Below are 17863 nucleotides of genomic sequence, written 5' to 3' on the forward strand. Positions count from 1 at the left end.
ACTTTGCAAAAATCAATTAAGGAGGGAGGGGTAAATTTTCCAAATTTTTATAGGTACCATCAAGCCTATATTCTACGTCAGGGTATGTATTGGATCCTCCCAGAACTTATAGATAATGCACCAGATTGGTTGTATTTGGAATGGCGCCTTATGTTTCCCCTAAATTTAGTTCACCTTCCAAGTATTAACATGCCTAGAAGATACAGAGAAAATAAAATATTAATGGATACTTGGAAAACATTGAGGTTTATTAGTAAATTAACACCTATCCCAATAAACAAGTCAACTAATCAGTCTCTATGGATAAACTCCAAGATCAAAATCGGCGGAGCTCAAATCCTTTGGAAGAACTGGATTATTGCAGGCATTAGATCTCTAAATGATGTTATTTCAGAAGGTAAACTGCTGGATTTTTCACAATTGCAACATAAATTTGGTCTTAGTAAAACACAAAGTTTTAAATGGTTGCAATTGAAGCAGGCCATTCAGGTTGGGTTCCCTGAATGGAAAACATTGAATAATCAATATAGTTTAAAGTTCTTATGTTTTCAAGCAGACTTCCTAGGACATCAAGCCGCATTGTGGTATAAATTAATATCTGGATATTTGAATAAAAAACCAAAAAATGGTCTAAGAGACATTTGGAGCATTGAGATTAAGCATAAAATTACTGCATCTCAATGGCCACTAATTTGGTCTTGGAGAATGAGATGTACAATGTCAGCATCTATGAGACAAACTTGGTTCTTTTTATTACATAGAGCTTTTTGGACCCCTACACGTTTGCAAAAATTAGATAGTTCCAAATCCAATAGATGCTGGCACTGTAACCTGGAACCTGGGACGTTGGATCATTTACTGTATCATTGTCCCTACATTAAAAGTTTTTGGAATGCAATTTGGCCACAAATTAATAAACTGATGGAAAATCATGTAGCAATATCATATGATACAGTATTATTTGGAATTATGATGAGAAAAAAAAGTCAAATTTCACCAGAAAATAATAAGCTTTTATTAGTTTTGACAGGGGTTGCCATTCAGCATATAACCAACAATTGGAAGAATTATAATAACCTAAATTATACATTTTGGTGGAATACAATATGTCATATATTCAAAATGGAAAGAGCAATAGCAATACAAAGAGGGACATATACTAAATTTATAAAAATATGGGGGCCATTGACAAAATATTATAATGAATAAATAGTAGGATTTCTCTTCTTCTTTTCAATATCTTCTTTGTGACACACATGGAGGGATGGGTAGTGAAAATAATTTTTACAACATATGATATAATATGATATACAATATGTAATGAAAGATTAAAAAATACTAGAAGGGTGGGGGGAGGGAGAGGGGATAAAAATATGTTCAGAATATTATGTATTAGATATAAAAGTGATATTGTGTATTCATTAATTGTATTTCAATATTTTGTACACTTTATGTAAAAATTGAAAATGAATAAAAATTATATATATAAAAAAAAAAAAAAAATAAACCTGTTTTCACAGGTTTAGCAATAATCACTTTCTAACCAACCTGATTCACAAAACGGCCCACTGCGTGTTTTTCCCCTCGATCGTCCATTTTCTGATCCGGCCCTGCAAATTTGTAAAACCCCAAGCAAAATAGCCAAGCGATATTACACAAAATATCTGCCCCATAAAAAAAAAAAGAAGAAAAAAAGTCCCACCGCTTGCAGCGGCCCTTCCCAACAACCCCTGACAAACGCGCACCCCCCCTTCCGACATACGGCAACCCACAAATGGCAGGAGGGATGCCCACTCCTTCCTGCCACCCGATGCTCCCCCCCAAACTTAAATATGGCAGGAGGGATGCCCACTCCCTCCTACCATTTCAGCGCAGGGGTGGAGTCGATGGCAGGAGGGAGTGGGCATCCCTCCTGCCATATTTAAGTTTGGGGGAGGGAGTGTCGGGTGGTAGGAGGGAGTGGGCATCCCTCCTGCTGTTTTTTTGGGGGGAGCAGGTGGGCGGGGGAAAGGGTCACTTCGGGGGGGGGGTGATTGTCGGCTTTTTTTAATGGGACAGATGGTGCGTGTTTAAGTTGCACAGAATATCTATCCCATTAAAAAAAAAAAAAGCAGAAGCCATGACAGGAGACTGCTTCTCCAATCACTACTGTCAGGGCTCTACACCGACTCAATCACTCACTGAGTGATGAGTCTGTGAGTTTGCATGCAAATGATTTGCATCTTCGTGGAAATCATTTGCATGCAAACTTGATAGTGAATCAATCGCTGTTTGAAAATCAGCCAGAGAATCGGCCGACAGCGATTGAGTGGCTATCTTTAGGATGAAGTTTAAGAACTTGTTAGTGTCTGACTATTTTGCCTTCCTGTGTTACACATGTTGTTTGTCTTTTTATGGATCTTAGGGAGCTCAAGATAATGTAATTTGTAAACCGCATAGCCAATATGCGGTATATAAATTTTTAAATAAATTTAGTGAATCTGGGCCTTTGTTTTTGTATGATCCCCCTTTGCCTTGGGAGGAAAGTATTTAAAGAGTTAACACCTCATTGTCATTTTGTCTCATTGTATATAATGTTTACTTTAGTTCTTTTGAGAGTGCCAGACAAGGTGCAGCATGCAGAACAGCTTCTTTTGGCCCTTTTTTCCTTTTATAAAAGCCTCTTGTAAGTCGCTCAAGGATGAAACAGGGCTGCACTTTTTTCATATAATAAATCTGCTGACATTTTGTAAGCAGTTTAGCAGCAGGACTTGAGCCAACACTAACAAAAAAGAATGAATTAAAAAAATCCTGCCATTCCAGTTGCCTTGTTGAATCCTCCTTCATTCTTTATCTAGTGAAAGGTGAAGGGGATTCTGTAAGGGAAAAAATGGTCTTAATCTTCATCTTACCTTCAGTGCTTTCTTGCCCCCTTTCTGTTCTGTCTTTCATAAAATTAAGGTTTTGGGGGGTGAAGTTGGGGGGTGGGTCATTAGAGTGGGCAGACTTGATGGGCCGAGGCCCTTTTCTGCCGTCATTTTCTATGTTTCTATGTTTTTTGACATTCTTGAATAAAATATCATGAGTTTCTGGTTACAGGTGGCCCCTGGCAAGATTTCAATCTGTGCTTATGATTTTTAGATGGAGGACAGAGTTCTGGAATGGCAATCATCTCCAGCAAGCACTTTAAACAGCTGGTTCTCCTGTGCTCCAAACTGGTATGAACTAGTACATCCTGCCCTCCTGTACCTCGCTGGGGACACTAGAGGTGAGCTTTGCCATACTTTGTATTTCTGGGTAGTGAGTCTTTCTGTCTAGTCTTCATACATTGGAGCCCATTCAACAGTGATTCTTAGAGGTTACCACAACTCAGAACAGGTTACAAAAGTACATTCACAGTGTAGGAGGAGGACATGAAATTAAAGACAGGGACTAAAGAGGGAAAAATTCTTTAAAAAGGAAGAGGGGTACTGATAGAAGCATACAAGGAGACAGTTTCCTAACTATATGGGGACAAGAGGATACAGATAATATGTTTCAAAGGGGTCAGTTTACAAGGAGCCCAGTATCTTTGGTAAAAGGAAGGTCTTTGTTGCTCTCCGAAAGGCCATTAGCGAGTCCAGTGCACACACACATATAAAATGCAAAAATGATACATTCAAGTTAAAAAAGCATGACTTAGCATGCTCTTGTGTATAACGCACTATTGCATAAGTTGGAACTGACATATCCATTATCCCAGAACAAGCAGGCACCATATTCTTGACTGATGGGTGATGGCACCGACGGAGCCCCGGTACAGACAATTTTAGAGTGATTGCACTCTAAGAACTTGGAAAGTTCTCGTAGGCCGCACTGCGCACGCGCGAGTGCCTTCCCGCCTGACAGAGGCGCGCGGTCCCCAGTTTCTTAGTTTCCGCGGAGCTAAGAAGACGCGTTTTTCAACGGCCGTTGAAATTTTTTCTCTTCACCTTCCCGCTCGCGTAAACCCTTTTGGCTCTATTGCCTTTTTTCCTTTTATTTTAATTAAAAAAAAAAAAAAAAAAATCTTATTTTTTTCTTCAATTTGGTTTTTCCATCAAGGCCTCGGCCTTCGATTTGGCGGAAGCCGTTTTTCCTTTCATGCCCCCTCAACCAGGTTTTAAAAAGTGCCAGCGGTGTGCTCGGCCTATATCTCTCACGGACCCACACAACTGGTGCCTACAGTGTTTGGGTCCTGAGCATCAGGCTTCCACCTGCACCCGCTGTGCCACGTTGAAAAAACGTACTTTGAAAAATCGCCAGATACAACAGCGATTACTTTTCGGTGCCGATATGTCCGATCCCGAACCATCGACACCGGCATCGGCACCTTCACAGTCGGCACCTACTTCTTCGACGCCGCGCGATACCACACTGGCGTCGCATCCAGGTAAGCCGGCTAAGAAGCCTTCCCCGCTGGAGCGTCCTCCGGTCTCTATTGCAGCGAGCCCAGTCCTGCCGACCGTGAAATGCCAGCGGAAGCGCTCCGCCCCGATTGAAGTGAGTCCCTCGACCTCGGGCTCTTCATCTTCGGGGCGTCGAGCAGCACCGCAGGTACCGCAAAAGAAAAAGGCGGTACCGGTGCCTTCTTTGGATGAGCGCATTGCCGCCGTCCTCCAAGTGCAGCTAAAGGAGCAGTTACAACAACTCCTTCCTGCTCTATTGGCACCGAATCTTCCGGTGCCGGTCCGGTCTGAACCACCGGTACCGGTAGTAGACCAATCCGTTTCGGTACCGGTACACTCGGCCTCATCGATATCGATGCCTGTTCTTGCTCTGGAACCGAGAGCCCAACATCAGTCGGTACAGACTTCGGCACCGGTGTAACCGGTAGCGTCTCCTGGTACCATATCGATGAGGTCGGGTAAATCGGTGCGCAAATCCTGGCACTTGGAACCATCCACCCCAGAGTCCCGAGACCGTAGTTCCCATATCAGGGACCCTGATCTGTGGGGTGACTCTGAAGAGCCCTTTCTGTCTGAGGGTGAATGTTCCTCAGATGAGGATGAGCCTGCTATGCCTGACCCATCCTCTCAACATGAATCCACATCTTTCACTTCTTTTTTAAAAGACATGTGTGACTCTCTATCTATTCCTTTGGAGGCTGAATCTAAAAAGTCTAAAGCCTTTTTAGATGCCCTTGACTTTGATCAGCCTCCAAAAGAATTTTTGAAACTCCCTCTTCATGACATCTTGAGGGAAACTTTCTACAAGAACCTAGAAACTCCCCTAACGATTCCAGGAGCTCCCCGTAAATTAGATTCATTGTATAAAGTAATTCCTATTCCTGGTTTCGATAAGCCCCAGCTTCCGCATGAATCTCTACTTGTGGAATCTACTCTAAAAAAGTCCACAGGGGCTAGTGTCTATGCTTCTGTACCTCCTGACAGAGAGGGCAAAGCCATAGATAAATTTGGTAAGAGGCTCTACCAAAATGCAATGTTGGCTAACAGATCTGGTAACTATGCTTTTCATTTTTCGCTTTATCTTAAGCATCTTCTTACCACCATGGCTTCATTTGAAAAATACCTTCCTCAGCGCAAACAGCAAACTTTTCATCACTGCTTGTCTTCTCTGTTTCAACTGCGTAAGTTCATGGTTCGGTCAATTTATGACACTTTCGAACTTACCTCCAGAGCAACTGCGATGTCTGTAGCCATGCGTCGCCTTGCCTGGCTTCGAGTATCCGAGCTTGATGTTAATCATCAAGATCGGTTAGCCAATGCCCCATGCCTAAGGGATGAGCTCTTTGGGGAATCCATGGACTCAACCACTCAAAAGCTCTCTGCACACAAAACACGCTGGGATACCCTGCTCAAGACTAAGAAAAAGCCTCCTCAGACTCGGCCTTTCAGACAGCAATCGGCTTATCAACGACGCTATGCAGCTCGCCCATTGCCAGCAGCTCCCCAGCAACCCAGGCGTCAACGTCAACAACAACGTCAGCCTCCCAGGCCACAGCAGCAGCAACCTGTGAAGCCACCTCCACAACAAAAATCGACACAGCCCTTTTGACTGCATTCTCCAAAGCATAGCCAGTGTTCCAATTTCTACCCACCTACCTCAACCTATAGGTGGTCGTCTCTCTCTTTTCCTCAGCCGGTGGGAGTTTATCACTTCGGACCAATGGGTCCTCAACATCATCCACCACAGCTACTCTCTCAACTTTCAGACCCTTCCAGCTCAAAGCCTGCCAAAAGAGTCTGCTTTGAACACTCCTCAGTCTGCCCTCCTTCTTCAGGAGGTTCAATCCCTCCTCCTTCTATATGCTATAGAGGAAGTTCCTCTAGATCAGCAGGGACAAGGATTCTACTCCCGTTACTTTCTAGTCCCCAAAAAAAAACAGGAGATCTCAGACCAATCCTAGATCTTCGCGATCTCAACAAATGTTTAGTCAGGGAAAAATTCAAGATGCTTTCTCTGGCCACTCTTTACCCTCTTCTCAATCTAGACGACTGGCTATGCTCCCTCGATCTCAAAGAAGCATACACTCACATACCGGTCAATCTGACCTCCAGACAGTATATCCGCTTCATGATCAATCGCTGTCATTATCAATACAAGGTGCTACCATTCGGTCTTGCCTCCTCTCCAAGGGTGTTCACCAAATGTCTCATTGTGGTGGCTGCCTTTCTACGCTCTCACCACCTTCAAGTCTTTCCTTATCTGGACGATTGGTTAATCAAGGCCAATTCATCTCAAACAGTGCTCCTGGCCACCAATCAAACCATTCTGTTTCTACAACTTCTGGGGTTCGAGATCAATCTACCCAAATCTCATCTCATCCCCACTCAGAGACTTCAATTCATTGGAGCGGTACTGGACACAGTCCTCATGAGAGCATTCCTGCCATCCAACCGTCTTCAAACTCTTCAATCTCTATGTCAGCAGGTGCTTCCACAACGTTCCATCTCTGCCAAGCAAATGATGATACTCTTGGGTCACATGGCCTCCACAGTTCATGTCACACCCCTCGCACGTCTTCACCTGCGCACTCCTCAATGGACCCTTGCTACCCAGTGGTCCCAAGCGACGGATCCTTGCTCACGACACATATCTGTGACATCATCTCTTCGTCACTCTCTACAATGGTGGTTGATATCCTCAAATCTCTCCAGAGGTCTTCTGCTCCATCTACCTCCTCAACTAGTCATCACCACCGACGCCTCCCCTTATGCCTGGAGAGCTAATTTGAACAAGTTCCAAACTCAAGGCCTTTGGACAGCCCAGGAAAAGAAGCATCACATCAATTTCCTGGAGCTCAGAGCGATGTTTTATGCCCTCAAGGCCTTCCAACATCTTCTCTTTCCACAAGTTCTCCTGCTGTGCACAGACAATCAAGTTGCGATGTACTACATCAACAAGCAGGGTGGGACGGGCTCTCGCCTCTTGTGCCAGGAAGCCCAGAAGATCTGGACTTGGGCGATAAATCACCATCTATTCCTGAAAGCTGTCTACATTCAGGGAGAAAAGAATTCCTTAGCGGACAAGCTCAGCAGAATTCTCCAGCCTCACGAGTGGACACTCGATCCTGTCACTCTACAGTCCATCTTCGCTCAAAGGGGCACTCCGCAGATAGACCTCTTTGCAGCTCCTCACAATCACCAGCTGCCCCTATTCTGCTCCAGACTCTACTCTCCTCACCGTCTAGCAGCGGATGCATTTCTCCTCGACTGGTCCAATCTGTTCCTGTACGCTTTCCCTCCTCTGCCTCTCATGTTAAGAACCTTGTTCAAGCTCAAGAGGGAACGAGCCACCATGATTCTGATTGCTCCGAGGTGGCCCAGGCAACATTGGTTCTCCCTTCTACTTCAACTCAGTTCCAGGGAACCTTTTCTTCTTCCACTGTTTCCTTCTCTGCTTACACAACATCAGGAGACCCTTCTTCATCCCAACCTCCAGTCTCTGCACCTGACAGCTTGGTATCTCTCGGGCTGACTTCTCATGATACTCTTTTATCTCAGCCCGTTCGTTCCATTCTAGATGCCTCCAGGAAACCAGCCACTCTGCAATGTTACCATCAGAAGTGGACAAGATTTTCTTCCTGGTGTCTTCTTCACCATCTTGATCCCACTTCCCTGGCAGTGGAGACATTGTTAGATTATTTGCTCTCTTTGTCTGACTCTGGCCTTAAGTCTTCTTCCATCAGAGTCCATCTCAGTGCCATTGCTGCCTTTCATGAGCCAGTTCATGGAAAACTTCTCTCAGCTCATCCCCTGGTGTCCAGGTTCATGCGGGGTCTTTTCAATGTGAAATCACCTCTTAAAGCCCCTCCTGTTATCTGGGATCTCAATGTGGTTCTTTCCGCCTTAATGAAGCCTCCATTTGAACCTTTGGCTACCACTCCTTTCAAGTTTCTCACTTGGAAGGTACTTTTCCTTATTGCTCTTACCTCTGCCAGGAGGGTCAGTGAGCTACATGCACTAGTTGCAGATCCACCTTTTACGGTCTTTCATCATGACAAGGTGGTTCTGCGTACACATCCAAAGTTTCTCCCTAAGGTTGTCTCTGATTTCCATCTCAACCAATCCATTGTTCTGCCTGTCTTCTTTCCGAAACCTCATTCTCATTCTGGGGAACAGGCTCTACTTTCTTTGGATTGTAAGAGGGCTCTAGCTTACTATCTAGAGCGTACGAAACCCCACAGATCAGTTCCCCAACTCTTTCTGTCCTTTGATCCGAATAAATTGGGACGTCCTGTTTCTAAACGTACGTTGTCTAATTGGCTGGCAGCGTGCATTTCATTCTGTTATGCTCAGACCGGACTGACACTGGAAGGTTCTGTCACGGCCCATAGAGTCCGAGCGATGGCAGCATCTGTAGCTTTCCTCCGTTCCACTCCTATTGAGGAAATCTGCAAGGCTGCTACTTGGTCCTCAGTTCATACTTTTACATCTCATTATTGTCTGGATGCATTCTCCAGACGGGATGGACACTTCGGCCAATCTGTTTTGCAAAATTTGTTTTCCTAATGGCCAACCTTCCCTCCATCCCTCTTTTTGTTAGCTTGGAGGTCACCCATCAGTCAAGAATATGCTGCCTGCTTGTCCTGGGATAAAGCACAGTTACTTACCGTAACAGGTGTTATCCAGGGACAGCAGGCAGATATTCTTGCGTCCCTCCCACCTCCCCGGGTTGGCTTCTTAGCTGGCTTATCCTAACTGGGGACCGCGCGCTTCTGTCGGGCGGGAAGGCACTCGCGCGTGCGCGGTGCGGCCTACGAGAACTTTCCAAGTTCTTAGAGTGCAATCACTCTAAAATTGTCCGTACCGGGGCTCCGTCGGTGCCGTCACCCATCAATCAAGAATATCTGCCTGCTGTCCCTGGATAACACCTGTTACGGTAAGTAACTGTGCTTTCAGGGAACACACTGATATAACAATTGATGGAGCCATGAAGAGACAGTAGCACACATTTTATTGTTTGAGTGATATATGCAACCAATAAAGAAAAGCTCCTGATATAACACACCCATGCATATAACATGGAGAAGCCAAATACTTTGCAAAAAAAATCTATAGTGTGCAATATGTGCCAGATTCTCTATATAGTCCCCAAATAATCAGCGCCAACTAGGCGGTTCTACAAGCTGCCTGTACCTATTTTTTAGAATTGCACTAAGCGCCAGTGCACCTCATAACTTTTGGTGCACCCATTTAGGCCAAGAAAAACCAGGCCTAAATCACTGCACCTAACTTGTGCATACATCGGGCGCATTCTATAACAGTGTGCCTAACTTTTATGAATGCCCACAATCAACCATTCTGTTATGTCCCTTCCGGATTCCATGCGCTAGGTGTTCAATCCCAACCTGCAATCCGGGAGCTGCAGAAATTCAACACTTTTGTGAGCACATGCTCTACCTCCTTAGACTGAGAGCTAGCAAACCTATCCAGTTACATTTTCTGCAAGCAATCTGTACAGAAGTTCTTGGCAGTTGCTCTGCTTATTTTTTTTGCTTAAAGTTCATTCTGTTCGGTGGCTTCAGTACCTTGAGACCCCTTCTGGTGGGTCCCTGGTCTTAGGTAGTCAGGAGGGCTCTTTGGAGCAGGGACGGTTGTGCAAGTTGGATGTCTGTAGGGTCCTCCGCTCTTATGTTCAGCAGAGCCAGGAGTTCTGGAAATCAGATTGTCTTTTTGTCCTCTTAACGGGTCCTCGTAAGGGGAACGGTGCTTCTAAAAGGCTACTATTACGCGATGGATCAAGGAGGCTATCTCTTTGGCTTACCTTCTTCAAAAGAAACATGTTCTGGAATTTCTCAAAGCTCATGCCACTCGGGGTCAGGCAGCTTCTTAGGCTGAGTCTTCTCTTGTACCTTCAGTGGATATGTGTAAAGCTGCGGTTTGGTTTTCTCTCCATTCTTTTGTGCGACTCTACCGTGTGGATGTTCAGGCATATCAGGACACGGTGTTCAGTGAGCGTGTTCTTGTGATGGTCCTCCAGGGGTCCCACCCATGATAGGTACTGCTTTGGTGGTGATGTGTCAAAACCCGGAGAACAACTGCGTGCCAAGAATTCAGCTCCGACATTTGAGCACAAGAGAAAAGTGCGCCGCCGCTTCCATTTTGAGGCCTTCTCTTTAGCGCTCTAAGGGGGGGGAGCCCCCCACTACAATTGGAAGTCCTCGCGTTCCCATTTGGGGTATGTGTGGGAGGGAATACCCCCCCCCCCACTACACTGTAGAGCAAAAACGGGAAGGAGAATGGGAATTTTCAGTGTACTCCTCTCCCCAATGGGAGCATGAGGACTTCTAAATGTAGTTGAGGGGTTCCCCCCACCCCTCTTTAGAGCGTAAAACAGAGCACCTATAAGCGGCGGAAACTGCGGTGCGTTTTTCTCCTGTGCTCAAATGTTGGTGTGGGATTGTAGGTGCACCATTGTCCTCCGTGCTTTTGACAGCGTACTGCTTTGGAACGCCCCATCAGTTTCTGTGCTGGTCTGGAAGGATGATAAAGATGAAGAAATAAGGTTCTTACCTGCTAATTTTCTTTCTTTTAGTCCCTCCAGACTGGCACAGACCCCTTCCTGTTGTTTTTATTTGGAGTTTTACATGAGGAGTACAGTTTTTTTCTGTGGTGTCTTTTTGTTTGGGTTGTTAGGGGAGATTAAAAGAACAGCGGCATTTGGATGGCCTGGAGCGAGGCCTTGCCTGGTCCTTCCTTTGAGTGAAGATTGCCGCTGTCTTCCTTTCGCAGTCTCTTGCATGGTGAGCGTTTAGCCCAGATATGGGCAACTCCGGTCCTCGAGGGCCGGAATCCAGTCGGGTTTTCAAGATTTCCCCAATGAATATGCATGAGATCTATTTGCATGCATTGCTATCAATGCATATTCATTGGGGAAATCCTGAAAACCCGATTGGATTCCGGCCCTCGAGGACCAGAATTGCCCATGTCTGGTTTAGCCTCTTCTCTGGATGTGATTCGGTTCTTGAGAGCTATGAAATTGCTCCGCCCACCAGTTTGGCCCTCACTTCCTGCCTGGGATCTCAATCTAGTTTTCTCCGTGCTCATGCTGATGCTTGTATGTTGAAGGACCTTACTCTTAAGGCAGTTTTCTTGGTGGCCATTACTTCCGCGAGACGCATTTCAGAACTGCAGGCCTTTTCATGTAGGCCTCCCTTCCTGGAGTTTTCTAGGGAGCGGTTAGTGCTGTGGCCAATTCCCTCCTTTCTTCCAAAGGTGGTCTTGCCGTCTCATGTCAACCATCTGTGCTCCTCCCAGTCTTGGGTAGTTAGGAGGGTTCGTTGGAGCAGAGGCAGTTGTGCAAGTTGGATGTTCGTAGAGTCCTTCGCTCTTATGTTCAGTGGACCCAGGAGTTCCGTAGGTCGATATTTTTGTCCTCTTAGCAGGTCCTCATAAGGGGGACAGTGTTTCATGGATCATGGAGGCTATTGCTTCGGCGTACTTTCTCTAAAAGAAGCCTGTTCAGGAATTTCTCACGGCTCATTCCACTCGGGGTCAAGCAGCTTCTTGAATCTTCTCTTGTACCTCCCAGTGGATATCTGTAATGCTGTGGTTTGGTCATCTCTCTATTCCTTTGTTTGACACTACCGTGTGGACATTCAGGCGCATTGGAATGCGGTGTTTGGAGAGGGTGTTCTTGTGGCAGCTCTTTGAGGGTCCCACCCATGAGGAGTACTGCTTTGGTACGTCCCATCCATTTCTGTGCCGGTCTGGAAGGATGCTAAAAAAAGGAGAAATTAGGTCCTTATCTGCTAATTTTCTTTCTTTTAGTCCCTCCAGATGGGCATAGACCCTGCCCTGTCATTTTGTTTGGTGTTTTATTTCATGAAGAGTATGTTTTTTTTTTTTTTTGTTTTTTTTTTTTTGCTGGAATTAGTGTTGTTTTGTTGTTCAGGGAGTTTAAAGAGCTGCAACATTTGGTTTATCTGGTTTAGCTGGCGAATTGTGGAGCGTTTTTGAAAGGTTTTCCCTTTGTCTTCTCTTTGTGAGTAGGGAGTTGGGATGTTATTGTTTTTCAGCCTTGTTGCTTTCTCCTTTGCTATTCATTAAGACTGATTGTAATAGGGACAGCACAGCCCACTTGTACTGTAGCCAAAAGTTACTGTCTCAGTCTTCACCTGCTGGCGGAGGAGCATAAACCCATTTGTTTCTGTGCCAGTCTGGAGGGAGTAAAAGAAAGAAAATCAGCAGATAAGGACCTAAATATCTCCTTACTCTTTCCAAAAAAATACAAGTACTAGGGCTACAATGAAACTACTAAGTAGTAAATTAGAACAAATTGGAGAAAATATTTCGTCATTCTACTTGTAAGTAAACTCTGGAACCCATTGCCAGAGAATGTAGTAAGAGCAGTTAACTTAGCATTTTGTTTGAAAAGGTTTGGATCATTTTTTAAAAGAAAAGTCCATATGCCACTATTTTTTTCTAGGATAAGCAGCATAAAATCTGTTTTGCTCTTTTGGTATACAGTACGGTATTACCAGGTGTTTGTGACCTGGATTGGCTACTGTTGGAAAGAGGATACTGGGCTTGATGGATCTTTTGTCTGTCTCAGTATGACAAGGCTTATGTTCTTAATTACCAAGGAGAAGTATTCAGCGCCATAAAATAGGTACCACATCTAGCAGTGGTATAGTTATTAGGTATATGAGGGAAACCCTGATATATTTGTTGACAAATGCTTACTGTAATGCTTCAGTAAGTTCTGAACCATCTGTGATGCCTTTTTATTTATTGGATCAACATATGAATTATCCAGATGATGTTGTATGTGAGTATTTCAGCCCTTTTTTCAATATGGGGGGTCTTCAAAAAGTTTCTGCATTTTTATTATTATTTTTTTAATTTATTCTTTATTAGTTTCCAAATTTACATCACCAAAAAAATTGGAGACAAACAAGAAATTCTTGAAATATAATAAAACAATCAAATATACAGAAAACAAGTAATCATTTCTCGCCTACCACATTAAGGCAATTATGATCCAGAAATTAGGAAAAGAAACCACATTTTTATTTTTGAAACACTATTAAATATCTCAAAAGCAAATTACACCACTTTTCCACATAATCACCCTGTTTTGTGATACATTTTCCCCAGTGTCCTAATAACACGCCCTCTTACCACTTCTCCCACCCCAACTATTTCTTGTGAAAATATGAAAGTGCAGAAACTTTTTAAAAACCCTCATACATCCCAAAGTTTAACTGAGGTCAGGAAAACTCTTGTGTGTGATTTTTAGTTTTTCTTACATTAGGCCATTAAAAAATATCCTGCTTGTCAAGCCATGCACTTTTTAGTCAGGATTAATACCAATGCTCCTTAGGGAAATGAAACAGACAAATCTGTTTACTTTCAGGGATCACCTCCAGTTTTTCGCCTTTTGTTGAATTCCGGGAGAAAACCCAGCAATGGAAGTGGATTGGTAAGTGATCATCTTTCTCTCCTGGATGTTCTGAAGGAAGAAGAGATTAGTTTTCTATTTTATTCCTTTTGTATTTTCTTCTTTCTTCCATCTGGTTATGTTCCTGGTGGAACCCATACATTTTATTACCTTACAAACAGTTGGATCACTATTTTTTTTTTCAGTCAGTTTTATTAATTTTTCAGATATACAACAACATACCAACAATTAACAAGAAAAGAGCAGGAACAGTCACTATTTTAAGTATGGGCTTTCCATCAGAGATACTTTTTCCTCTCAGAGTCTCTTTGCTGTCAACCCATTCCTCAGGACACACTTAACCAGGTTTTCAAGGTACCCGCAGTGAATAGGTGTGTGGTAAATTTACAAACAATGGGAAGTCATGTATGTAAATTTATCTCAACCATATTCATTGTGGATATTGTGAAAACCTGACTGGGGTGAATGTGTCCCAGGGATTGGGTTGAGAGCCCTACTGTAAAGTTATTATAGACAGGCTATGATTTCTGGTTTCATTGAGTAATATTACGACCCTTAGCTTTATGGTACACTCATGAGGTAAGTCCAGTTTACAGAAAGTTCAATTTAGTTTGTTTTTTGACTAGTAGCTCAAGATGAGTTACATTCAGGTATATTAGGTACTCCATTGTCCCTAGATGACTTACAGTCTCATTTTGTACCTGAGGCAGTGGAGAATTAAATGAGTTGCCCAAGGTCACAAGGCACATCATTGGGCTTTGATCCTGGCTTTCTTGATTCTCAGTCTGCTTTCTAGCCAGTAGGCTACTCCTTTATAGCAATTTGTTTGCGCCTTTTTGCTTATCTCCTTGCAACTCAGAGCATGTCACTTATATAATCTTTATAACAGGTTCAACCCAGGACAGTGAGAAGGAACTGACAGCTCTTTTTCAGCTCTGGCTGGAGACCAAGGACCAGATTTTTAGTAAGGTAATAATAAAAAAAAGAGCATATAGAATTGAGAATGGATGATATGTGTTTACTTGGCTACATGGTGAAATATTTGGTGACCCTTATAGATGCTGGTTCTCATATGATGGAGAAAAAATGATGATGTCATTGTATTTGCTTAAGTTTGTTTCTCTAAAAAAACAATTCTTAGTTTGTGTATTTCACTCAGGGATTAGCTTTTTATTCGTAATAAAAAGTGACATCACTGTAATTTTCATAAATAATGTTATCCCAGGACAAGCAGGCATGATATTCTCACATGTGGGTGACGTCATCTACGGAGCCCCGATGCGGAAGCATTTTCAAGCAAACTTGATTGAAGATTTAAGTTTGCTCTGCTGCTCCACGCATGCGTGCCTTCCTGCTCCACTAGGGGGTGCATCCCCTCGTGGTCTCCAGTTTCAAAATTTTCCGCGAGCCTAGAAGCCGTGTTTCTCAGGCTCTGCCCCAACTGCCTTCTAGCACCGCGATTTTTTCTTGTTTTTTTCTCGATTAAGTCGCTGTGCGCGAATTCCTTACAACTTTACTTGATCCTGCTTCGTTTTTGACGAAAAACCTTCGCCTTCCAAGCAGCAAAGCTCAACCCATGGCTTGCACAAATGATACTCGAGGCCCCCACTTACCTAGGCTTCAGAAAATCACTCAAAACCTACCTATTCGGCAAACAAGACCCCTAACAACCCCCCCCCCCCCGCTTACATTACTATACGCCCCCCCACCCACCCATCGCTCTTCTCCTCCCCTTAATTGCTCCCCTCTCCCCTAGCTCCCCTCCGCCAGTCATCCTCTGTTAAGTTCGATTAACACTGCTTATATCCGATAAACTATTTATATCGGATAAATTATCTTTACATGATAAAATGCTGTAAACCCCGCTTTAACATTTGTTTCTATCTGATAAATTGTGTATTGCCGATAAATTGTTTAAAATTTTTCAAACTGTTTGTAAATCTGCGTGTTAACGCAGATACTACTGTAACTGATGTAAACCGCCTAGAACTCTCCGGGTATGGCGGTATATAAGAATAAAATTATTATTATTATTATTATTATTATTACTCCGAGCGATGATCACGTCGGAGCTGTCCACTGCAATGGCCCAGTTTCAATCGGCCTCAACCTCGAACGTGCCAGACCAGCCTGAGCCTCGCACCGATCAACCTCGAGGAAAGGTGCGCAATCCTCGCCGCATCCCATCCTCCTCTGACTCCTCGCCGAGGCGCCCGAGACGTTCCCCCTCCGCAGACCGCCGAGGGGCAAAACGTCGGGCTAAAACGACAGAAACCTCGAACCGCCGTACCTCCAAGAAGGCCCGAGGTTCACCAACTCTACGAGGCCGTTCTCCCACACCTCGTACGGGACCACTAAGGGTGGCTGAGTTATCACTCTCCAACCCGCGCATCCTCCGAACTCCCCCTCGGACGTATTCTCCGAGGGAATCCGGATCGAGGTCACCGATCCGATATCGATCGGTACCCCTAACCCCGGCATCGTCTCCGAGGGGCCCCTCGAGACGCCGAACATCGACAACCCCGGAACACTCTCACAGTGCTTCCCCAGTCTCGGAGCAGGGATCGGAACATGAACCTCGATACTCGAGGGAAGCCTCCCTATCCTTCTCCACCCGACGAAGGTCTCGTTCCCCGACCCCGCACGGGGCCCCGGGGACATCCCGTCCATCCTTCACTCGCTTCGTCCAAGACATGGGCCACGCATTGGACTTAGACCTCCAGTCCGACTCCAGATACTCTAAGGAATACCTGGCGGAGCTGGATATGCCATCACTGCCCAGAGAGTCCCTCCGCTTACCACCTAACCCGGTACTCCAACAGGCCTTCTTCAGGAACCTGGAGACCCCCTACATGGTCACGGCCGTACCCTCCAAAATGGAGGCCAAGTACCGCACAGTACCTTACCCGGGATTCGAGCAACCACAGCTCTCCCACCAATCGCTGCTAGTAGAATCCTCCTTGAAAAAGGCTCACCCGTCCCGGGTCTCAGCAGCGGTCCCCCCAGGCCGAGAAGGCCGAACCCTGGATAAGTTCGGCAGGAGACTATACCAAAACGCAATGATAGCCTCTAGGGTGCAAAGCTACACTTTCACCTTCACATCATACCTCAAACACCTCATTGGACAATTGAGAGCCTTTGAGACTGATCTACCGGCCTCCCGGCAGGGAACGTTCGGCCTGCTTTTAGAGTCCCTCTCCAACCTGCGCCTTCATCTATTCCACGCGGCCTACGATGGCTTCGAACTCTCCTCCAGAGAAGCAGCCTTCGCTATCGCCATGCGCCGACTAGCTTGGCTGCGCCTGGTCGACATGGATCCCAACTTACAGGACCGTTTGGCTAACCTCCCCTGTGTGGGAAAGGAATTGTTCGATGACACTATCGAGGCGGCTACAAAACGCCTCTCCGAACATGAACGCTCATTTGCCTCCCTTGTCCAGCAAAAGCCCAAACCGCCAGCGTCCAGGCCGTATAGGGCCCCTCCGCGCCGCTACCCACAAAAGTCCACCCCTGTCTTCTCGCGGCCCCCACCCAGGCGTCCGCAAGCCCACCACAGGGCCATGCCCAAGTCTCAACCGCCCGCGACCACCAAGCCATCCCCGTCCTTTTGACGGGACACGCGGAAGGGGGCGGGCCCCCTCCGCCATAGTCCCAGGCCGCCTTCCCATCGGGGGTCGACTCAAAGCCTTTTACCCTCGCTGGGAACAACTCACGTCGGACGCATGGGTCCTTGGCGTGATCTCATCAGGGTACTCTCTCAACTTTCGGGCCATTCCCCCGGACAACCCCCCAAGGAATTGCCCTCCCAACCGGACTCAGCTACCCCTACTCCTCTCCGAAGCTCGAGACCTGCTTCGCCTGAGAGCAGTGGAGAAGGTTCCCCCCGACCAACGGGGGAAGGGCTTCTACTCCCGTTACTTCCTGGTACCGAAAAAAACGGGAGACCTACGCCCAATACTAGACTTGAGACGCCTCAACAAATTCCTGGTACGGGAAA

General features: G+C 45.4%; 1 protein-coding gene across 3 annotated transcripts in view; it reads left to right on the top strand.

Annotated features, from left to right (window-relative positions):
• NFRKB (nuclear factor related to kappaB binding protein) overlaps positions 1-17863 on the top strand; it is a 203937-nt gene that overhangs the window by 82111 nt on the left and 103963 nt on the right. For all 3 annotated transcript variants that reach the window (XM_033918440.1, XM_033918442.1, XM_033918443.1), the window contains 3 exons: positions 3121-3247; positions 13822-13887; positions 14756-14835. In XM_033918440.1, the coding sequence (XP_033774331.1) occupies positions 3121-3247; positions 13822-13887; positions 14756-14835 (273 nt within the window). The remainder of the gene's footprint in view (positions 1-3120; positions 3248-13821; positions 13888-14755; positions 14836-17863) is intronic.

This window comes from Geotrypetes seraphini, chromosome 13 (assembly GCF_902459505.1).
Source record: "Geotrypetes seraphini chromosome 13, aGeoSer1.1, whole genome shotgun sequence".
Taxonomy (NCBI): domain Eukaryota; kingdom Metazoa; phylum Chordata; class Amphibia; order Gymnophiona; family Dermophiidae; genus Geotrypetes; species Geotrypetes seraphini.